General features: G+C 40.1%; 2 protein-coding genes across 2 annotated transcripts; both read right to left on the minus strand.

Annotated features, from left to right (window-relative positions):
* Positions 1 to 8,431: 8,431 nt before the first annotated feature.
* Positions 8,432 to 14,517, minus strand: LOC149284853 (uncharacterized). The gene is made up of 7 exons (XM_089496142.1): positions 13,816 to 14,517; positions 11,782 to 11,859; positions 11,100 to 11,211; positions 9,762 to 9,907; positions 9,112 to 9,197; positions 8,874 to 9,028; positions 8,432 to 8,595 (listed from the first exon to the last, which is right to left on the minus strand). Exons 1-7 carry the CDS (start codon positions 14,515 to 14,517, stop codon positions 8,432 to 8,434), a joined length of 1,443 nt encoding a protein of 480 aa, XP_089352268.1.
* Positions 14,518 to 20,517: 6,000 nt separating this feature from the next.
* LOC149284854 (putative G protein-coupled receptor 173) lies at positions 20,518 to 21,636 on the minus strand. Its single transcript, XM_089496130.1, has one exon. The coding sequence runs from the start codon at positions 21,634 to 21,636 to the stop codon at positions 20,518 to 20,520; it is 1,119 nt and encodes a 372-aa protein (XP_089352256.1).
* Between the last annotated feature and the right edge of the window lie 3,245 nt (positions 21,637 to 24,881).

The raw sequence follows: 24,881 nt of genomic DNA on the forward strand, positions 1-24,881 counted from the left end.
GGATTCTGGAGCGACAGCGTTCCGGTCACATAGATAGGCAAGAGGTCAGCGCAGCATTGCATAGAAACAACTCCAAACAGATTTGTTCCCCTCCTGGAGGAATTCTAAACACACGGCTTATCTAAAGTCTCTACGGGACGGAGACCAGAACACAGAAACGGAGAGATACCAAAACAAAGGGGGGGCAAAAACCTGATGATGTAAATACAACGGGGAAGAAAAAAAAAAGGAGCCCAGCAGGGAACTAATGGCAGAAGGTGGAATATGGAGACATCTATACACCTGGCTTACAGACGGGGCAGTAAAATGACAGAGGAGGAGAAGCGGAGCTCGAGACGGATCGCAGGAGAAGGAGAGTCGGGCTTTATACTCCCTCCTGTGAGTGCTGGAGTTGAGTAGCTGCTCTGCGGGCGTTCAAAAGGTTTAAGGCATCCACAGCATATAAACAAATAAAATCATATACTATACTCAGCCTTGATTTCTTATCGGAAACTCCGGTGCAGTCGCAGTTACAGCGCATTATAGCACCGGGAAAACATTTTTTTTTTTGTAAATTTTTTTTATGCCACTTCCATAAATATGGTTTTCATAAAACTTACTGCTGACCGATTACCGACCGCAACGCTCGACATTTAAAATACAAAAACAAAAGGGTAGAGAAAACCAGAAGTACATCTGCAGAACAGGCAGCAGTTAGGTTAGCAACTAAAGTCAGTAAAAAAACAAAAAAAAATAAAAAAAAAAAAACTCATTTAACACTCAAGAATTATTAATACGCGTTATTTAGACTCTGAATAAAGAGAGATTTATAACATTACAAGAAAAAATGTCTTGGTAGCAGTACTTTCTTGGGTACGATGGCTTTCAATGGAAAGGTAAATATATATACATACATACATACATACACACACATATATACATCTATAGACATGATCATATAATAATTTGGTTGATATAATCTTGCCTTTTAAACCAGAACATTACAAAACTAAAAAGGAAAAAAAGATAACATGGGTGCGCAATAACAGGTTCGTTACCTTCAACACGGAGGAGAAAAGGCACCAGGGTGCAGGGAATTTGTGGCTTATGATCGTGTCTCTATGATGCTCCCTTACACGGCGACAATAGTAACGGCGGGGGGAAAGGACAGAAAAGCCTGGAATGTGCCGAGGGGCTCATAAAATGATCGGGACTCCCACTGCGAGGGAGCCTTTGCAGAGCCACTAACACCACTCATACGTCCCAGCTGTAGATGGAATATAAAGCTTCCCTCGTCCTTTGCGGACTGAGCAGAACATACTCCGAGAACCGAGACAAAAGTATCCAAAAGCTGAAGAAAGCTTGCAAAGGAAAGCGGTACCCAAAAAAAAAAACAAAAAAAAACTTCCAATGGAGGAGAGCAGGAAGACGCCAATGTCAAGCGGAGGGCCAAGGTTTGGAGATGCCCAGGCTTAATAAGAGAGAAATCGGGGGGGGGGGGGGGGGGGAAGCAACAAAAATACAAAAAGAAACTGTTGAAGTCCCGTATCCTCAAAAGTCAGCCTGGTCAGCAGCAACGAGGGAGGAGAGAGTCTGAGCGATGAGGGGGCTTCACTCCGAACGCACAATATGCTGCCTTAGTGTTACCCAATTTCAGGGTGTTCCTGGCCCCGTGTTAGCATTCCTCTTAGCGTGTTTAATCCTGCATTGAGAGGCAGTGATAAGAATCAGACGAACAGGCAGAGCGAGCTGGCAGAGAGCAACGAGAGAGAGAGAGGGGAGGGCTGGAACGGCGGAGAGTAAAGGGGGAAAGAACGGTATCCAGTTCAAAACAGCTTTCTTATCTCAAAAGCAGCATCCTACCGTTCTCCAAACAGATGGTGACGCTGCCAGGGAGTAGATGTGGGCGCCTGCGTGCATATTGCATCTTTCCTTATCCTAGGATAACATATGGATAAGGGATCCGATATCCACTCACGCCTTATCCTGCTGTTCCGTTATAAAGTAGCGGCAATCGCTCACAGCCCTGTGCTCGGCTATACCTTAAGATAATAACTTAAGATAAGCTACAAGGATCCAGGTTTACGCTATGCATCAATCTGATTCATTTGCATTTTATACTGGCTCCTGGTTTTGTTAAGATTATGAGATTCGGCTGCCAAGATTTACGTTGAATTGGAATGCCTCCATTTAGACCCGATCTCAAGTTACATCATGACAGAATCCGACTATTCTCTAAATGTAATTCTCTTCTTCACTCCTATAGTATGTTGTTGAGTTCAGTGGAATCCTATAGCGGTATCGGAGCGTTACTGGAATTGAATTTGGGTTTTAAGTGTTGCCGACTACCTTTGCGCTGCTGCTAAGCCACGGCTGTACATCACAAAGAATGCCAAGTAGGTAACACGGTTAATGTACAGCGCCCTGCATTGTAAGCCGACGACAGTTCCCAAACGCTCAATGAGCGGCTCTCAAGTCGACCTGTCACTGGACGACATGAAGACCCTTGTGTACATCTGAGAAAACCCAATAAATCCTTAAATTCAGAGGTTTACACACACACAGCGAAAAGCTCAGTGCTCTTAAAACGGCTTTCAAATAAAAGTCAGCTCTTTTTTTTCCCCTTAAAAATGGCAAAAAGATAAGAATTCATGCCTATTTGTTCTTTCTTCCATAAAGGATCCTTGGCAGAATTGCCAGCAGCAATAAAAATCCTGAGATTTTAAGAATATATCCTATGTTACGCGTATGGGTCTGAAACACTCTGTAAGCACAACATGCATAAAAACCGGAACAGAAAAATATAATTTAATGGCATTTCCCAAGCAGCATAAAGTTCCCAGGGAGGGGAAGTTTGTCCCAAATTATTTGTTAAACTCAGCACCAAGTACTGATCTGTAGAATGAAAGGTTCGATACATTTATACTCTTTGAATAACAAAATAACTTCGTGTGGCCAATATAACTATATCCAGGCAATTTCATTCTATACCTCCTGTGTACATTAAGCAGCGAACGCTCCCCTACAGGCATCTTTATATCAGAAACTGCTAGACGTGACATTCCTTAAAATTAGTCAAGTGCGTCTACAGAAAAACGTAACAATCAGGAAAATATGGCGGTTCGCTGTCCAGTCATTCCATGGTCACAGTCCGGGTTGTATAATGTAGGAAGACAAAAAAAAAACAAAAAAAAAACTAGCACTTTAGAACATATTGGTATTGCGTACGGGACAATTATTTTTAATGGCACCTTCTGGAAACCCGGTTGACGCTGGAGGTACCTGGCTCAAGGCATTTGGCTGAAAAACGTTGAATATCACCGATATACTAAAAGTCCTCCTTGGTGATTCTATTCAGTTTTTTGCTATAGCCAGTATTTTCCAATATCGGTTTCCAAAGGTAACCTTCAGTCACTGTCTATACAAGAGAAAAGGTTTGCTTTGATCACATTTTGTGATTTAAAACGACCAAATTGAGCATTTCCGGAGACCCGTGATACTCGTGTCAACAGAGAGTGATAAGTAAGAGTCTCTAATAGTGAGAAAAGCTTCTGTCTTTATATTTTCTAATTAAACAGTCACCCATACCAACCAAATAGCAAACTGATGGGCGTTCATCTTCCCTTCCAACAATTCAGAGGAAGCCGATCAAACCATCTACAAAGAAGACACAATAGATTAACGAACTTAATATCTGGGGGAAAACTTGGCCCAGCCGAAACATTGTGATGTGCTACTAATACATTAAATACAAAATAACTGGAACAAGAATATAAAACACCCTACAATAACTGCTTTATTACATTAGCCCAAAGCGCCACTTTCTAGATTTATTCACCGTTTTTTTTTTTGTTGTAAATTATCGAATTCTGAACGTCTTAGACCATGCTCACATATATGTTCATGGGTCCTATGTCTTTAATGGACTGCGCATGACCGGCCTTTGCTAATTAGGGCACATCAGACACCTATGCAAATGCAGAACCCGACCCTTTTCTGCCTATAACCTTAATCCAAAAAGTGCACTGCGAGATGTCTCTGGAGAACTGCTTTAACTGAATAGGACCATGAGCGATTGCTAATGCTTACGTATTATCATCGACGCACTTAGCACATGAATGCGGAGGACCGCAACTTCTCTATTTCCATGAAATTTCTGTAGTTGCATCCAGCGCATTGTTGCTAAGTAACGACTAGGATAGCTTTCCCAAAAGCATCCGTTTATTGGGTGAATTGGGAGGAAAACAAAAGACACGTCCCCACCAAATCGCTTGGAGAAATTAATCTGATAAGAAGGAGCTTAAAACCCCAACCATCAGTGGGTTTTAAAAGCACAGAAAGTAAACTATTGCTCCAATGACACATTCGGGTTGATTTTTTTCTTTTTATAATACATATTTCCACGTGTATTCGAAAATATATAATGGGATAGTGGGTTGGCGTATAGGTATCTGATACTTTTAAACTCAAAATATATAATGGGATAGTGGGTTGGCATATAGGCATCTGATACCCAAGGCTTGAGTTTAAAGGTTTTTCATAAAAAAAATGAATGGGGACCGATTCCTATCGGATTTATCGGAGATAGGCTAAGTTGTCTCCTAACAGCCCAGAAATGTAATAAATTTACTCGGGAAGGAAAATATTACACTCGGACAAGAAGCTTCACTTCACTAAAAAAAAATTAGCAAGCAACAAAAGTTAATACAATATTTTATGATTTTAACTTACCTGCTTACTGTAAATTATAGGAATTTTGATAACTGAAGTCACTCTGAAATTTCTTGTCTTCTGAACCAATAAGAAAGCACTTTACAAAGACTTAAGAATGATGGACAGCCGCTCAGCAAAAAGGTCAGTGTGTGTACAAATATTAATATACAGACATACACATCGAGGTCTGGTGATAAAAGTATTTCTTGCACGTCATCAGCCCACTTTAATATAAAGGAGGGATACAATAGCTTTTGAAGATTAGACAAGATTATATTTTACATGAATCAAGATGTATTTGAATGAGAAGACGACCATTCTTGCCCATCTGTCATTCTGATACACAATGTTACAATAACTAATACCGTTCTGTGATGCAGAAAAAGAAATACATTTTCAAGAGAAAAGCAACACATATCATAAAAGGTGGAAGCTTTTTATTACAAATTAACAAATCTGCCATGGAAAGAAATATTCTGAACGATTGCAAGGAATTGTGGAAAGTAGATCAGAGAAATGGACAGGAATGAGGGACCAAACATTTCAAACCACTTAAGTCCCACTGGACTCAAATGATTTATTTTAACGAACCATGATAAATGCAAGGTTTTATGGGTTCCTCTGGATATAGGTGAGCCAACTGAAATTAAGGCGCTTGTGATTGCCTAACATGGGCTCAGGTAGAAGCCAACAGCTGCAGAGAAAGGGATTCCCTGAAGACGGATTTGAGAACAATGGATCTAAGCTTAAAATAAACATCACACTACAAACAAAGCCGTTTAAATGTCTTCACTGCCAGATGACCATACAATACATCAATTCCATCCCCAGACAATATGCTATAATTATTACTTAAATAAAATAATAATCTCACACATTTAGCATTAAATGCATTTCATCAATGCTCAATTCTCCCTTTTAATAAGCTCAACTCAAGTTGTTAGAGAAGCGAGATACTTTAACCCATAGTAGCTTATTATGGTGACTAAGGCTTCCCAGAGTTGCTTTACTTTGGTACCTCGACTCAAAGGGTTTTTGGAATTTGCTTAGTTAGCAAAAGGTGGATCCGTTTTTTAGCAGATCCACCTGCGCTCATTTGAAGATGGCAGAAACCCTTCTCTGTTGGATGTGCTTAAAGGCTGAAATTAAAGAAAACGTAAAGACCTATGAAACATGGTACGGAAAGCTCTTGAGTTGTTTTTCTTCCCATGGGGTAATCAGTGCACAAATACCCTGAGCATGACACTGCCAAACGGCATTTCTCTAAACATTAACCTGCTCCCCACCCCCTCACCAACAACCTATTTTGTGTCAGGATTTGCACAATGATCAGCAGCTGCACTTTCTAATGACGGAGGACAAAAGCCCTGTATTTATTTCTTTTGCAGCTAGTTATATTTAGATGATGGATGCCTAACCAGTCTATGCCTTCTCCCGACAAATAAATCACCTTCTGTAATTAAAATAAAGAGATCACTGACAGAGAACAATAAAGGTGGCTTCAATCTTCCTGAACAGTGTTATGTGCAAATACCGCTGCAGCTGTGTCCTGTACCGGGATTATGTGATGTAATAAGCAAATCCTACATATGTGAAAGAAAAGGAGTCTTGTTGATCAGTGTGGGGCAATTATACAGTTTACCGCCAGGTTAAAGGCGCCTGCAGTGCCACATAGACACCACTTGAGGGCAGTGTGATCATATTCAACTAGGTTTCATTTACTATACTTTGTTAAAATTATTATTGCAACATATCTGGATCCAAAACAGAAAAACATTTACAAAAAAAGGATCAAACCCAAGGAAGCACATCTGGTAATAATTATATACTTCAGGTCTCATATAGAATTATTTGCAACGATGGCTATTTAATTTTCAAAATGCGTGCGATGTATTACATGTGGAACTACACAATTTAGCAAGAGAGAGCTTTCCAAATTCGTAGACAAACATCTCTCTTTCTATAAATACACACAAACACAGTAAGCCAGTGTATATACTATTGTATAAAAGAAAGAAATGAATAAAAAAATGAATAATTGTACGATGTGGACGTCTTCAAGAGTTGATAAACTAGAAAAAGAAAGACTATCTACAGCTAATAGCCATCTCAAATGGTGTACAACGGGAACGTAAAAAGTAAATCAACAAAAAAAAATTAAAATATTGTGCATTATTAATAAAAAAAAAATAAATACATCATTCCTTAAGGTTCTCCTAGTTATGAAACTAAAACAAGTCCTCTGACTCCCTTAACGGCAGGATCTGCAAAGCACTCTACCTCTCCCACCGTGGAAATGGATCAAATAAGAATGATTGTTCTATTTATTAAAAAAAAAAACACAACTATCTAAAATACACACGTCTATGGTGTACATAATTAAAGGGAATCGCTCGTCAAAAGTCTGACTTGAGATGGTAAATAAAGCACTGAGTAGTATAAGTGCCAGTTTGCTAAAACATTTTTTTTTTTTTTTATATTATATATATATATATATATATATATATATATATATATATATATATATATATATATATATATATGGCATTACATTCTCCCTGGGCTTCAGATTTTGCAGAAGTTTCTGCTGGTTAAATTACTGATGGTTTTGAGATTTATTCTGTGAGAATATTTTGTTGATCTCCATGGAGATTATTTAATGGAGTGCTGGCCATATAGGCAGTTAATGGAGTTTGACAAAATACCTGTAAATCCTATGATGGTAGTTCACTTGGCAGGGATGCTAGTGAGTAGATGTAATGGATTACCCAAAAGGCATTCTAGGTTACTGTCTAGGGTTCCTGATATGGGGTCCATCAAACATCACAGAACCGTGCACCATAGCATACTAATGCATGTTATGACAGACTATATGAATTAAAACTAGTTACAAAGATGGGGGAATTAACTTGGGACGATAAAATGTTAAGCTAGCTCAAGTAACCCAACTTGTCTTGCACCGACACTTTTTAAAAATGAAGCTTTTCTTCACTTTGTCAGAATAGTTAAATGAGATAAGTTGTTGCTAAAATGAGTAAAAAATCTTGCCTTTTACTACTGTAATCCTACTGTGCCGGCAAATGTACCCATACGCTTATAGGATAGAAGTATATAAAAATACATCAACAACAAAAGTGTGGGTTTTGTTTTTTTTAAAATGTAAAGTTAGTGGAATAAAATAAAGGACACATTGTAAAAACAGGAGCGTTTTTGATGGAGAACAAACTAGGCACTTATAGCACTCGTAATACTCTTCTACCACTACTGCATATGTTTAGAGATGGTGTGCCAATCAATATATTGCTTTCCTTCCTGACATTCTCACACACAAATCATATATAATAAAACGTTTTACGATAGATTCCCTTTAACATTCAACCTATGCTCTTTTTTTTTTGTAAACTATTTAAGCTTAATTAAATTTAGCGCACCTTAACAAATCCAGTTTGTCTGCTTCAGACCTGTCTACTCTCCTATCAAGGTTGGCAGTGCAAATTCTATGTTGTTGCACTGGAACAGAAACACATGCTGTCTTCCCCACTATGTGATCTAGAGAAGCAAATACAAATGTTGGCTCTGATGCTTTGATTGTGGGGTGGGGTAGGCCCATGAAGGACCTTGGAAGCTGAAAGTGCTTAGTTCCTATGTCTGGCTGCAGCACTCTTTCCTGTGTACACAATGTGCACCTTGCTTCCTAAGAAGTGGGGTAGAACGGCTTCCCTGCATCTCCTAACCTCAGCTACCCATCCTCATCATCCCCCTTATCCTCTTCACCGTCACAGGACTGTTCAGAGTCATTGGGATCCAGTAAGATGTCTCCTGATCCCTGTTCTTCTATGGTTGACTCCACCATATCCTCGGGTACAGATTCCTCCTCTACAACTTCATCATCCTCATCACTATCTGAATAAAGAAAATAAACAAAAATGCAATGCAATGAAAATTATGTAATTATTTACCAATACAACCAAAAGGTGTGACACAAACTGTATTGTGTAACTTTAGCCCCTTAAGGACGGGCTTTGTCATGAAAGGGTAAAAAAAACAAACAAAAAAAAAACAAAAACCTTTTTTAGTACTTTGTATAAAGGTCAGGCTTGCAATAAAGACAACACTTTGTGGAGCCAAAGAAAAGATAGAAGAAAGTTTTCAGACCCAGAAATACTGTAGTGGTTTAATACGTTTATCTATAATGATTTTACCCTCATTATGTTTCTCTGTGTTACTTGAAATCTCGTGTATGTCATTTTCCTCATCTTCGTTGTCGTCTTCTTCTTCCTCCCCTTCTTCATCATCATCGACAATTACTACACAGTCATCGCCATTGTCTGTATCACTGATAGAGACAAAAAGGTGAACGTTTTCAAGGCGCACAATACCCAAAAATAAAATAAGGACCACCAGTTTCTCACCGCTCACCTGTCCTGTGCAGCACTGTCATCACTGTCACCTTCACCAATGAGGTAATATTGCAAAGGGTTTGGCCAGAGATCCTCTTTAATGATCTGTTAGGAGATACATTAAAGTTTCATCTTGCTGACATATACACATCCCAAAACATGGACGTGGACCGCGTATAAGTTTCATGCATACATTTTAAGAAAAATGAGTATGCTTCCAAAGAAAAATTAAGAGGAAACTGTCTACATTAGATTTTTTAGCATAACTAAACTACTATTATGAGCAATTTTTTTAGCTTAAATGTTTTCTAATGGAAAAAAACATCAGGTTGTCACTGTGGCACAAACACTATTACCTAAATAACGTCTTGCCCTGCAGTTATGTCTCTCCATCTTTCTCAATTATTAAAAAACGTTATTTGAACCAATCAATAAAATCAGCAATAATAGTGGAAAGAGGATTTAAGTGGTGGGGGTAAATCACGTAGATAAGGAGACATCAGGTTAAGATGGCTGTTCCCTTTGTATAAACATAAGGAGGGTTTCTAATACATATATGCAATTTGTTTTAATGTGGAAACATCAATCTATGTAGCGAACCGAAGTGTATTTTTTGCAAATGACGGATCTAAATTAATTAATGTAAAAAATAAAAATAAAGAACATTACCGCTGCTATACGATCAGCCGCAGGGAAGCTATGGTCAGAGAACCAGCTGAAGAAGCTGGGTGCCGAGTTGCTGGATTTCCCTCTGTTTGTAGCAGGATTTTGTCCTCGCCACCAGCGAATGGGAGTAGAACGAGAGACCAGACGTCCTGGTAGAAGCAAAAAAAAAAAAAAAAAAAAAGCTGAGAATTACTAAGCCTTACTTCTGTATTCCATGGAAGGGGATCTATGGAGTAAACTTTTCTGCTGAGATAAAGCCATGGTGCACCGATAGCAAATAAACATTGATGGGCTTTTTAAGTACATAAATATGAATTTTTACCTAAACAATTTACCACAACATTTAATCATGGACAGGCAGGTGCTTCCATTGAAATCAATGGGAGCTATTTCAGTGCATGCACGGTGGATTTCATTAAAGCCCTTGGAAATCTTGCATGCGCTGGTGATGACTGGCAGTGAGCATCGCATGGATGCAGATACTGAGTAGGAGATGCATAAAATGCAACTGCTATCATATGCATTAAAGTGCTTACGAAGCCTGAAGTGTACCTTTGATATTCCTACTTTAGCACGGAGAACTGATTTTAGCTTTAGAGGTAAATTTACGAAAAACGAATGGAGCTTATATTTGCCGATTGAATCCTTCCCACTCACATTCAAAGCCGTATTTCTACAAACTACCTAAAGGAACAGCCACACATTCCATCATATAAATGCAGACTGTTAAAATACAATAGATAGAAAGTTACAGCAGTGCAAATTTTGAAAAAGTGGTCCCCTCACCATAGCAAGCAATGGTACGGATCAACAAGAACATTCCCATTGGTTGCTATGGTTATAGGGGCTTTGGTGGTAAGAACATAAGGGATGTTTTAGGCCGATCTCCAGTGTTCAAAATGCCAATCTAAGACCAAAACCTGTACAGTGATCCAACACTTAAGATGAGGATATATTTGCGAAGATGCGTATCACCTTATGAATGGAAACATGTTAATGCAGCGGTGTCAAATTCTGTTCCAGATGACTGTAATTCTAGTACTGTTTTAGAACTTCTCTAATGTACAACCAAGCACCAATAAAAAGAAAGCCAAATATTATCTTGATATACCAGGCTGCTGCCAAAACACTTGCATTCATAGGTTGTACACACACAGAATTAGGGGAGTATAGAATGATTGAAATGCCAGATCATATTTTAACTGCAGTGAAATTAAAATATGTATACATAATAAATACATGTTTTAGCTGTTGTCTTCTTTATACATTTTCAACAGTAAAGGGTCTGGAGTGAGTTATAGCCATTACTAGCTGAGTCAACTGCACATTATTTGAACTCACCCGCAGTGCCGTACTGGAACTCCTTGACAATCACTTCATTTTTAAAGTAAGGGTTAGGGTTGAAGTAGAACTTGATTTTGCAGCTAGATTTCAGGTGTGTAAAATCCTCCACCTTTAAAAGTCAGAGAAGAGGTGACCGAGGGCTACAAAAGGTGACATTCGTAAAAGCAGAAGGATGAGGATGAAAAGGTGTCGATTAGCGAGACAGAAATATAATAGGATAACCACGTGAAAAGGTGTATAAAACAAGTGCGGCAACAAAAAGTATGAAACTTAAATCTCTCTGTGCTGGAAAAACCTGTGCTGGAAATAAGAGTGAATATTGTCCACACAGTGGAACGCAAGAATGAGTAAAGCTAGTGAATGAGACCCACCAATGCCATATTATCCACTAGACACAGTAGGAGCATGACTAGGGCTCTCAAGCTTTAGAAGGTGTTCTGGCGCGAACAGGTCTCTACAATTCAGACCGACTTGTGTACAGATATTGAAAAAGTACCTATAGAATAAGGAACCCCAAAAGAGCCAGTAGTCCAAAGATCTATGTTGAAAAGGGACATCTAGATCACCACAAACTCCAACTTCTACATCTTAACAAGTAATAAGAAGTGGGTGGCTGTAACCTGCCACCAAAGTCCATGTCCAAAGTAGCTTATTCCATTTTTTTACATACCCGACCTACCTGCAGATTATTCATGTAACTTAAGGTATCCTCGTCACGATCATCAATCATGGCGGACAGCTGAGGGTGATTAAGAAACTGTATTTGTGTGTCAAGGAAAAACAGCTAGTGCTTTCATATCCACAAACTGGAAGACAGAACTTCAACAGAATGCATTTCGAGACATAGGCATATTTATGATATAAATGGACACGATGTTAAGCAAACAAACCTCATCTCACCAGAAGAAGAAGAACTCCTTAGGCTTAGTCACCTAAAAATCACTATACTTAAAGGAACTTTTTCAGGTATTATAGCAACCTTCCCCTGCTTGCTTTCGTTTAAAACTGAAATTCGATGGGATTGTTTTAGAGTAAAATACTAGCCACCAAAATACATATGCAGCAATAAGTACCTAGCAGTGTTTTGAGCTCAGTCTATTTTTCTGTTTTTTTTTTCTATCCTTGTGTCTTTTAACTTGAGTGTAGATTATAATTTGCATCTTTGCTCGTTCTGCGTTTGTTTCTTACTACCTCTGTAAGAAGTCAAAATTGTTATAAAGTTGCATCGTATACCTAAAAAAAATGAATTTGATGTCATAAAAATAGTTAAATGGACAGCGTACTATGGCTTCCTGTGCAAATTTTATTTTTGTCTAAGAAAATAACACGTCTGTCCAGCCAACACCCTCCAAGGCTTCAGCGTGGCACCCACCCAGCCTGAAGAACTGAGATATGCTCTCTGGAGTCACATCTTTAAAAGTATCGGCCTCCCAGTTTTCCTTGTCACTATACTACAGGTTAGTGATGAGGCTTAATAAATGTTTTTGGTTTTCCTGATTTGCGGTTTATTCTACATTTCAATGTGGCCGGAGAGACAGGACTGTAACTCACCCGAGCAGTATACAATGCGTCAGCAAGATAAATTATGATGAAGGATACAGCAGCGATTATGAGTGTGATTTAGATAAATGCTAAGGCTTAAACGAAAGCCTACAAAGTAGATAGTCTACACGTATTGGAGTTAAATAAATAAAAGGTAATAATAATACCAAACAGCGAACGTAACATGTGATGCATCATCTGTTAATTCTGTCTGTCAGGCCTTTTGCATCAGGTGTAAGGGTGCTGTCCATAATCTGAGGGAAGGGGCTTGGATTTAAGCAGCTCTGCTACTTCAACTAAATCAGGAATTTACTGAACTTTATGCAATTAGAACGCATAATCAAAATTTTGTATCTGCTTCATTCCGTTTCACTTAACCGCAGTAGAAGCAGGCGGCTACTGGATCAGACTCCCACCCCATTCCCATCTAGTCATGTCCCTCACATCGAAAATCCAACAAACCTTTCTGCAGTCTAATTCTATGTTTCTTGTCTGTCAAGTACTCAAGGCCCATGCTGAACAGTCTCTGTGTACCGTTATTGGCAATTGCCCATCTGCTTTGTTGCTTTTTTTTTTTTATATTTCTGGCTCTTATCTAATCCCCACTATTCTGTTTCACGCGAGACAGTCCCGCTTTCGCCACTCTATTCTTTTTTCGGGACTGAGGTGGAGCTCAGCGGGACAATGGGATTCAGAATCACAATCCCTCAAGTCCTGATTTAATTCAATGCATTCTGCACTTGCACAGTATTGTGCGCATACACAGTAGAGCGAATTACATTCAACCTCCCAAGCCCCCATCTTCAGCGTCCTGATTCGCCGAGGGTGGATGTTGAGAGGTATGAAAAGGTCCTATATAAAAATAAATGAGAAAAAAAGTAAATAAACCATATTTCCCTCCACAGCCTAGGACCCTCTACTTGAATCACTGACCTAGCAAACAACCTCGTACTGTAGTTTAAAGGTAAGATTTTGAAACCTGGTGTTATTTTACCCTCACACAGATATGTTGGTGAAGCCACTACGAGCCTCTCTGAGTAGAAGTCATCAGCAAACCAGGCAACAATTTTATAAGCCAAGGCTTCACTACACTTGGGACCCATCATGTCCTGGTATACACTAAGGTGTCTTGCATATATTTTTTTACGCTACATATAGAATTAGAGGATACAGCGGTGACCCAAAAGCCTGGAATGGTGCGTATGATGGCGTTCCTTTTCTGTATGTGTGGTTTTCGGAGATGACCGTATCTTCTCTTGAGCTGCAGCAACGCTCGATCCGCACGCTCATTTACCGACCGCAGCTCCTGCTGAACCGACTCAAGGGCTTGCAACGAGCGCTCGGTGCCGGTGGGCTGCGTACCGACAGAGACAATACAACATTCATCACCCTCACTACAAGAGCGAGGGTCACCCATCTCAGAATCTGTGGAGAGCGGAGACAACACAAGCTCCTCCTCAGAATCCGTCTTCTGGGGAGCTCCATCAGCATCGTCAAAGTCTTTATTCTGTTTTGCGTTCTTTTCTCCCGTTTCTCCTCCTTCGGGGGAATGCGGCGTTCCACGGCCACTCTCGCCCGTGTCTCCTCTTTCAGGAGTGCGCCGTGGAAGGGCCACCTGGTGCCCCTCAGCGTTTCTCTCTGGAGGGTGCGGAGTCACATTAAGTGGACATTTTTGGCTCTCTGCTTCCTTTGGCCCCTGTTCTGCTCCATCTCTCCAGTTTGTCATCTCCCATAATGCCTGAGCAGCCTCTGCCTCCTGGCTGACAGGAACGTCACCGGCTCCATCTGGACACCCTTTGTCCTCAGTCTCTGCAATACGCGGCTGTTTAGCCACAGGGGGTGTGCAGTCCTCCTTGTCTTCGGGGCAGCTCATAGCTAGGGATCTTCAAAGAAATGGCAGCTTGTCACATCAACCCAACATAATTCAATACTGTGTATACACAAAAAAAATGTTACCCGATTTGCATATCCAAAGAGGCCACAGTTTAGTCATACACAAGTCATTGAGCAACGTCACTACCACGAATTCTCAGTCAAAACGTCACCCCACTATCTACGATGTAATTTCGAAACCTTACGTCACAGAATGAAAACGTTAATATTATAGACTGTCACAATTACACAAATTGCCCGCCAGCGCCATAATAAAGCAAACTCACCACGCAAAATGACCCCCAAAAACTTGTCCCCAGTGCTACCACGCGACCTGTCACCACGTGACGTAACACCCCCTTGTCAATAGCTAACACCAGTCCGTGGGCGACACGTCACGTCAACAACGAAGCACATGACCAGCATACGTCACGCTCGGCGGCTCGCGCCCAACCACCTCTCCCGCCCAAAACAAACCGCCGTCAGGATGATTAGGGGTTCTTCCTCGCCGACAACAGATTCTCTGCGAGACGCTGTCCATCAACAGGATCTGACCAATGGGACGTTACGAATTCTGACGCTAGTGAATCCAATAGCCAATTGCAACAAAGTATTCTGGACATACAGTGACCGCCCTTTTAGCCAGAAAGAGGCTTGATACGCAAACTAAGGGCCGGGTGGCACTGGAGTAAAGGGGCGGGGTTGTGACGTTAACTGAGGCTTTCCTCGTCTGCAACGAAACATGGTGGTTGATGGAAGTGAATATCGTGAGAATTGTCTGTACGAAAATGTTCACGCGAAACATATATGACACTATGATTGTTCATTAGAGAGTATGTTCAATATAATAAAGTTTCTTTCCCTGAATATGTATTACATTTATTTAAAATATTGATATTTTTATGGTATTTGACGTGAACGAGCTGTTTCTTTTTTAGATCATTTCTAGTGAGAGAGATATACGTCGCAACGTTTTCATTGCCCTAACAGGGGCATTTTAGGGAGTGTGGGTAAAGCTGCTGCTGGGAAGGGGGCATCACCCGCACTGTGGCTTTATGATTTATTCATCCCTTCCTATTTTAAAATTATTTCCACAATTTAACTTCCTGCTGTTTCTATACACATTATTGGGGGGTTTAGGGCTGTAGAACCCTTTGGTACCCTCATACCCAGCAAACATTCTGAGCACCTAGAAAAGAGGGGCATCAGGAGCGGTAAAGGGAACATTGGCGTACCTGTGATCCTTTTAAGGTCCGGCAACCTGGAGTCCACTTTGCAGGATACGGCTAGGACTATCCGCTGATGTCAGTGGGGCTTCCTGCCAATTTTGTGGGCAGTCCCACTGAGGTGGGACACACCCTAATTTAAGGGTGAAATGGACAGGTGTGGGGCGTGTCAGGACCCCGCTACCCGGGGGATTTGGGCAAAACCCGAAGGTATGAGCATGGGGATCAGACTCCGAGGACGGTCTAATAAGAACATAGGTAGCTGATCAATGTATTCTCTAGCTCTATGTACATCCCCATTTGGGAACGTTTGCCATTCTTCTTTGTTGCCATTGTTCTCAGAGCAGCATATTCTTTTGTCTTCTCATCGATCACTTACCCATATTGTCCTCATTAACTTTGGAAAATGAAGCGCAGGAGTCTGCGTTGTCGCGCGAGCGCTGAGGTAAAATTGGACAGATGCATCAAGCCTCGGGTGTAAGCAAAGTGTATTAATCCGGAGCGGGGGTCCACGACAAGCAATCATACTCCCCATTATTCAGATGCCTGAAGTGGTACACCTTAGTTGGCGAGGCAGGGAGAAGGGGCTGGGAGCAGGACCACCAACCCACCTTTCATATCCAACCACCTCATGTGTATTGATAGCGAAAGAAGCGATATGACATCATCGGCATCATTGGTTTTTGCGTGTGCCACCTATCTCTTGTTTTTAGTTTTTTTGCTCCATAACAGTCCCACGGTCACCTGAAGACAGAGGGGCAGCTTGTGGCACTTCTTAAAATGGGACACTTGGGATGTATGAGAGGTCATTGTTATCCATACGACATTTATTCAAAGATCTGTGATAAATATTGCTGCTGCCTACACCCTCATTGTGCATAAATATAAATATTTGTAATTATTATAGTACAGGTCATATTAGTAGTAGATCTCCAGCGTTTTGTGTTTGAGGACAACTCTATTGTTCACCAAGGCCACCGCTACATTTGGTACAATTTGATCAGAAAATCAAATGCATATGTATCTCAGTAGACTAAATTTAACACAAAGCCTAAAGGCTTTGGACGTTAAAAAAGACACTGTTCTCCTGACTCCCCCATGTTACATATTCCAAAAGATTTGCGCGGCCTCTCACACTCCTTCTGTCATCCTGAGGACCATGTCTGTAGATCGGTTGGTTGGGGTACTTGTGGTAACTGCCCTATCTGCCCTATAAAGAGCAGTGCCGTCTTGTGGACTAGGCCGACTTTTTAAAGTATAGCAATAACCTAAAAGAGTGAAGATTATTTTGATAATAACATAATAAATAATCGGGAGGAGCTCTACGACTGTAAGGGAACAGACTTTTGAGGGAGTCGTCTGGGCTAATAAAGACCGCAAGCCTTAACAAGATCATCGCCAATGGGTTTTAATGGATCTGGTATCCAGGTTGAATATATATATACTATATATATATATATATATATATATATATATATATAATTTTTATATAACCTATTCAGTGCTCCACCAATCTATGCCTTTACTCCCTATCTAAAATTAATTTGGGATACTGGGCAAGTTGAAACCCATCGGCGCTTATAGTATCCAGCCGCAGTCCCACTTCAGGTGATATTATAGTGGATTTCTAGCCTAATCAGGTATATTTTTAGGTCTATGTAGGGGGAGCATCTTGCTGTCATTAAGGCTGTTAGACTTAATAGCTCTGTTAACACCTTTAATTGAGTGTTTCCTTAAATCCTAGATCTGTGAATGTTTAATTACTCCATTACTTTATACTTGAGGGAATCTTACCCTAAGTGATTTTAGCTTATTGCAATACTAAGAGGTAAAGTTTTATTTCTCATTCAGGGGAGGTCGTCTTCCGTTCCTAATTTTGTTTGGCCTTTACAGTTCTGTTGGCATAATTCTCCATTTGGATTAGATTTTGGGTTTTGTCGGAGCTTTACTCCCTCTCTCTCCTTTTGTAGACCGTTAAAGGACATCATTGATTCTCCATTTATCTACTTTACTGTTGTGTGGATTCAAAGTTCCAGTTTGCATGAATCCAGTTGATTTTACATCTAGTAGGTCATTAATCACTAAGCTATGATATTGCTTGGCTCCTGTGATAGTACCTCCAACCATGGACCAAACCATATAATCTAGCTTACTTCTCAATATAGAATGGCCTTCAGTGCTTGGACAACATGGCCTTGGCTTGATTCTTCACATCCTGTGGAATTCTTATTACCTCTTCCTGACATTTTCAGACATTTGTGTCCGCCACATTCCATTCCCCTGTTGCTTAGACAAATGATGAGCCCTGCTTGCACATCGTTAAATGTTTCCTCAGCAGGAGGAAATGCCCAAAAGAGTCAAAACTTTACAGAAGGTCCATGCTCACTTTTGACAATGGGCAGTCTACTTGCAATGGAGCAATAAACAGTTTACACAGAAGACCTGATACAGTCTTATCTGCTGAAGGGACGGGTCAAGGACTCACTGATATAAAGGTCAAAATGAAATCAGTAAGGTTATTATTATGTTGATTTAGGGTTTTTTTTCCCACACACGTGACCTATTCTTGTAAAGAGTAACAGCTAAAATAAGTTGAATTCCACAGTTTAAATGAATGGCAGTCATAAAAATAAATCACCGAAGTTTGTTCAATATCCCCTATGAGACAGAACCACTAGAACTTGTGTTTTTCCCTTTAAACAAGCCGTATAAACTGTTTTCTGTTTATAGAAGAGCAGTCACCTATTTTTATTTACAATTATTTCAATTATTTAGTTGACATCCCGAAAAGAACGTATTCCGCGTTCCTTTCTATGATACCTGCCCCCTACCACCAAACCCAACTGCAAGGTATGGACCCAATGGAAGCAAGTGTAAGCCCATGCGCAACGAATGACCAGGACAACTTACTGAAACATGGAAGCGCTGCTAAAAGAGATGGATACTCGGACAATAAATCAAACTTGGTCTGCATCCTTGGTTTCTGATAAAACTAACTTTTTAACTTTCATTAAAATAGAATTTTTGGCTTTAGTTCCAAATTTCTTTTCATTTTGGAATATTTTTTATCATTGTGATTGAGCTTCAAATCACTATTTCCCTTTAAACCCTTGTATAAAATTCTTAAATTTTTTTTTCATCATAACAATGGGTGTTTTTGCAAATGTTATTAAGGTAAAACCAAATGAGAAAGGAAGAAGGAGTGCTGCTTCTTTCATGTGAGAGAAATGGAATGTGCATGAATAATGTAACCTGGTTGTCTGTATACTAATTAAGCCTCAATTGTATGCTATAAGCAGGTATATTTAAATGCTTTTCAGGGTGGTGAGTGGGGTGCCCACACATACACCCATGACACAATGATTATCATCCAACAGAGGTGCGTTGTGGTTCCCCATTCTATAACCTTCTGGTCCTATGCTAGGTAATATATGTGACATGACTGGAGAACCTGTTCAATACAGCTCTCTTATTTCCCATTATATTACTGCCATATAAACACACATTTTCCATCATCACATTTTTCAGTAGCTTCTGGATCCAGGGTTCCCATAAAGGTGACGAAGTCCAACTGTGGAAAATATTTTTTTACAAAAAACCTTTTGTTTGCATAAAAGCAGTAGAGGACCAGCTTCTGAGTTCAGCTCCGCACAAGAGGTATCTTCGAAAGCTTCTGAGGCTCACCACCCATCAAGGCCCTTTCTCATACCCTTTGCATAGGTTTCTATTCATTTTCCTTGCCCTTACCTACTAGTTCTAATTTCTTTATTCTATATCCTCCCCTCATCAGTCCTGTTCAATCCCACTATCCCTAATTTAACTTCATTCATTCGCCATGAATGCCAACATTTCCTTTATATTCAATCATTGGTGTCTATATGGTCTTCAAACCAGCTTTGCTTCTCCAAGCCAACACCCAGTTGTAGCATCATTAGAGCACATGGTAACCATGTATGTCGACCCAAATGAACTCATTTTCTTTCAAGATAACATTTGGAATGGCGTGTTTTTCACCAGTCTGATTCTGAAAATGTTAATGTATATGAACAACAGTGTGTATCTCACTATGTTTAGCACATTTTTAACTTGGACATTGTCAAGCTGCTGTTTAGCCGAGTAAGACATTGAGTTCTAAAACTCACATGTGTATTGGTCCTGGAGATTTCTGCTGTTTTGGCTACACCCTTCCTTGTAAGTAACCCAAACTAACATATTGTTACTTTGAAAAGCATCAAAGGTTCAAAAGGGGCATAGTTAACTCTTAATTGTTGTTCAAGTAGAATGGTCACATCTTATTTACCTATTAACCAAATAGAAAATAACTCCCTTACATTCAAGTCAATCAAGAGACATTAATACAAGTGTCAATAAATAAGTTCATAAACAAATACATCAATTCCCATCAGCCTTCCCATTCCCTCCCTCTTAGCGCACTTTGCATTCCCTCCGTCACCACCCTTCCCACCCATCCATCTCCCTTCTCCCCTTATGCAATAGTTGAAATAGAAAAAAACATCCCAGAAATTCTCGCACACGTACCCTCCCCCCGCCCCATGTCCTCCTTTTATAGGATCACAAATACACCTTAGTCTAGAAAAAAAATCATTTAAAAAAAATGGTCTTTAGATTTTTTTTGTTTGTTTTCTCTTAAATTTTCTTTTGTGTTTATCTTCTTCTCTAGGAGATGGTCAGACAGACCAATTACATTTGGATCTTGCCCGTTCCTTCCAAGCACTCCAGGTCTCCCGATCACTGAGGTTAGGTGTGGTCCCCTCTTACATTACGCAGTAAGGCTCCCTAGGTAGCAAGGCTTTCGTCCTCCAGCAGGGAATGTGGAGCTGTAGGCAGCTCTTTAGGTCTTTGTTGAGGAGGAAACACATGATGGGGTTCACCCCAGCCTGAGTGAATGTCATCCACACAGCAGTGGATAAGTAGCGATGGGGGATGCTGCAGGTTTTCACAAAAACCCTCCAATAACAGGCCACAATGTAGGGTGACCACAGCACCAAAAAGCTAAGGGTAATCCCATAGAACATCCTCCCCAACCTCTTCTCACTTTTGAACTCATCCATGCCCAAGAGGCGCCTGTTGGCTGTATGAGTGTTCTGCCTTATACCCAACAAAGTGGGTGGCATTGGCCCTCTGCCAAATCCAGCAATCCAGTTGGCTGCAGCTTGCCCTGTAGCCCCAGGCCCATGAAATGTCCAGTTTTGACTGATGGCTGGGACCATCTGCACCGGCTTCATTTTGCGATGGCGGTATTCGAAGAGGAGCAGTTTAGCATAGACGATGTGTGTAGCGACAATGAGCACTGCCAGCATCAGCATAAATCCGAGGGTATCGTTGGCCTTGAAGTATCGATGCTCAAAAATGCACTGGTCCTCTTCACGGATGAACTTGTAAGTACCTACATCAAAGACTGGTGGGAAAGCCATGGCTACTGACAGGGTCCAGACCATGCAAATGACTGCGATGCACGTCCAGAGTGTCATTCTTTTGGAGTAAAATCGGTGATGAGCAATTGCCATGTAACGGGTAACACTGATGCAAAAAAGCATGAAAGAGGCATGGAAACAGAAGAGGACAGCCATGAATGCCACAACTTTACAGCTCAGCAGACTGTAGGCCCAAGCCGAGCCATTGCGTATAGAAAGTAGAACAAAGGGAAAACAGGCAGAAGATCGGACAGCATCAGCAAGACAAAGATCCAACAAGAAGTAGTAAGGAGCCTTGTGCAATGAGCGGTCTTTCAGCACCAGCAGAGAAACCAAGAGGTTGCCTGCCAAACTGGCACAAATGATGAAGCCCAACAGAACCAGCTTGAGGTGTGTGGAGATCGCTGTAGACTGGGCAAGAGAGCCAGCAAGCTCCTCCGCCTCACTGCCATTTGCCATGTTGGAGGCTCGCTCCAACTAGCCCTTGGTCAGCGGCCGCTTCTCAGTTTGTGCTGCTCCATTCCCAGTTGCAGCTTTAATGTGAGATGGAGTGTCAGGCAGGTAGTTATGAGGCTGGAAATAGGAGGATGGTAAGAGGACAAAGATAAGGAAAAGAGAAATATAGGAGAGGTTGCAGAAAAGCAGACTGTATGGGATGATGAAAATGACAAAGAAAAGAAGAAAGGAGGGAGAGAGAAAAAAAGAAAGGTTATTGTGTTATCATCATTTTCATTAATACAGATTTCAGTGTTCTTTGCATTGAAACCATTAGGGCAGGAATATCCCAGGTTAACTCTGTTCTTTTTACTAGTTATCTTCTAGTTAAGAATTAAAAAAGATAGAAATGTTGTGCCGGTCAGGAACGGGGGACAAATCTGTCCTGTGAAATATTATGCTTGTGACATGGAAGCACAAATGTATTAATAAAATCTGAACCATTTTAATACTCATGGTATCTTTTAAAACACTTGTCATTGAACTTTGGCTGAGTCCCAGGTGTTGAGTATCCTCACTAAGTTTAGCTGCCAGGTCGGCCAAGTGGATCGCAACTAGAGATTAGTAAGTATCTGATACGATGGCGCTTGGGTTGTTACCCAGGAATTATCACCTATGGGCACTTGGGTTAGCCTGGCCCTAGGTTTTACTGGTTTCTTAGTTATAAGTTACTGGTTATTTATACGTTATTATCATTATGTTATGTATCATATCAACATATCAACCAATGGAATCCTGATTTCTGGAACTTTAACTATTGGAAATTGTGTTTTTTTTTAACTTTGGGATGATGGAAAAATGATAACTCGTATATCATTTCTGCTAAGGGGGGCTCCACAAATGGGGAAGTAAACAAAAAAACCATCATCTTGCTGAAATAAAATAAAAAAAAATGCCATTTTATTGAAATGCATAGACTTGTAAAAGTCATACAGGCAAAGTATGTACGTGGTATTTTTTTTACCCTAGTTTTTCCTCAAATGATGTCACCTAGATACAGAAATAAAACAAATGTCTCTGTCCTACTTTTTGTTTTAAATGGTGATCAGGGACAGATAGATAGTATATTTTAAGTGGGGGTCATTTTACTGAAATAAATTAGGCCTGAGAGAATTAATTACGCATGAAAGAATTAAAATAAATGTAAATAATGCAAAATATATTGGCTTAAATACCAATTTATTTATTTTTTGGGGTTTTTAGCTGGGCCTTTTGGAGATTTCCCGGTCTGTTTGTATTCTATTGCATAATTAAAAAAATAAATAAATATATATATATATATATATATATATATATATATATATATATATATATATATATATATACGGTATATCTAATACCTGTATTTCTGTATAGATACCAAGGTAAATTAATAGCCTAAAACGTGTATAAAATCCTAACCAGTTTTGAAATGGGGGGGGTTGTAGATAATTAGGTTTTCCATCACTGGTACATTAAATGTGGATTGGGACGAGCCCACTCACTTTGCAAATCAGATTAACAAGAACAGGTCGTTAAATTAATGTAATATTCTGTAAAACATGATCATTAAAGGTGTTGTTCCACTTAAACAAAAGTTTACTTGCTCTCTCTAGTATGTAAAGCAAATAAACCTCGGTAGATTTGTCATAATGTTCTTTCCTCTGAAAGAATCACAAAAGCAATATAGAAACTTTTAAGAAGCTTTTTCTGTTTCCATGGCAGCAGTTATTATATTACTATTATTAATATTCTGGAAAATGATATTTCTAATGCTGCGTTTACTTAAAAAAGTTTTCCTTTCAGCAGAATAGGTGTAACAGCTCCTTTAGTAATCTTAGATATAATACAATTATAATAAAAGCCATTTCTGGAAGTCAGCATTTTAACAAACTAAAACCTCAAATTAGTGTGATGACAAATTTTCTTTCCATTGTTAATGCTGAAGAAGAGTTTCAGAAACGATGTATTACATCTCTGGTGACTACTTCCTTGTGCACATGTATGTTCTGTTCTTCAAAAACATACAAAGGCATGCCATAGAAGGCTTGTGTTTACAAACCACTTTGTGCTAATTGTTACATGTTGTGTTGTCCCAAAAGTGCTTTAATAGTCGATGGGTCCGCATGGGGAATGAGTGCCGGGTATTTTATTATCCCACAGGAACAAATATGATTAATTGACTCTTGTAATAACATATACATGTAAATACTACTTACTGCCATGAGGCGTATTTCATGTTAGATGCTACATGGAATACACATGTGAACACCAACATACTAGGTATTGTGTATGCTGCCTAGCATCCCTTCTCGTGTTATGTAATGAGGGGTATTTCACATCACCAGCACCCTAGGCATAATGCGGTTGGCATAATCGGCAATAATATCCTTTGGCCTAAATTCCCCCAAAGGGTAATGGGTCAAATTGGTGTGGCTTGATGAGACTCAACAATGACCATACTTTGGAACTTTCTCGGTTTGACAGTTCCAGAGGGGAGGTTGGGAAGGTCAGAGATGTCCGTTGTTTCCATCCCAATCACTCTATGGTCTAGACAGGCTCAGCTCGTCTACAATGCATGGGCACCTCCGAAGATGGAGGAGAGCAAAAAGACGATGATCCTGCTGCCGAGGAGTGTCATCAAAAATGCCTCAGGAAGTCTAAGTATTGCGTCCGTCAGCTGTGTGCTAAGTGAGCCGCCAAGCATCGCGAGCCGTCGGTGGCACTTATGTCATTAGGAACACTCCAGCCTATTTTCATGTTAAATGCTTATAGGAGTCAGTTTTGAATGGACTCCAGTCCAAGTTTTCTTTCGGAGTTAGTGAAAGAGACAGGAGTCTCGTTTACCTCCTCCCCGGCTGCTCTAGGAAGCTGCCAGCATTTGTCGGTACAATTCCTGCACATGCTCAGTAGAAAACCCATTCTAGTCAAAGGAAGCTGAGCTTCCATTTAAATCAATGGGAGTAGCCACAGCCAATCACATTTATGCTCTAAACACTGTCTTTTTGCTAGCATACATGAGATTGGCTGCTGTTTTAATGAAAGCGCTACTGAGCATGCCCAGTACAACACAGTAAAGCTTCCCGGTGTCAGTACAGGCAGCCGGAGAGGAGGGAAATGAGACAGTAATTAAATAATGCGTTGCAATCCGTGCCAATACAAAGATAATAATAATTATAATAATAATAATAATAATAATAATAATAATATTCCATCATCTGTTATGTGAT

Source organism: Sceloporus occidentalis, unplaced genomic scaffold, assembly GCF_023333645.1.
Source record: "Sceloporus occidentalis isolate IW3139 unplaced genomic scaffold, rSceOcc1.0.p SCAF_87, whole genome shotgun sequence".
Classification (NCBI taxonomy): domain Eukaryota; kingdom Metazoa; phylum Chordata; class Lepidosauria; order Squamata; family Phrynosomatidae; genus Sceloporus; species Sceloporus occidentalis.

Excerpts from the sequence above, each read along its gene's own strand:
- LOC149284853 (XM_089496142.1), bottom strand. The coding sequence starts at position 14,517 with ATGAGCTGCCCCGAAGACAAGGAGGACTGCACACCCCCTGTGGCTAAA. Across the intron at positions 9,908-11,099 it reads GTTCCAGTACGGCACTGCGG|GACGTCTGGTCTCTCGTTCT; the intron begins GTGAGTTCAAAT and ends TGCTTCTACCAG. Across the intron at positions 9,198-9,761 it reads CGGCTGATCGTATAGCAGCG|ATCATTAAAGAGGATCTCTG; the intron begins GTAATGTTCTTT and ends ATCTCCTAACAG.
- LOC149284854 (XM_089496130.1), bottom strand. The coding sequence starts at position 21,636 with ATGGCAAATGGCAGTGAGGCGGAGGAGCTTGCTGGCTCTCTTGCCCAG.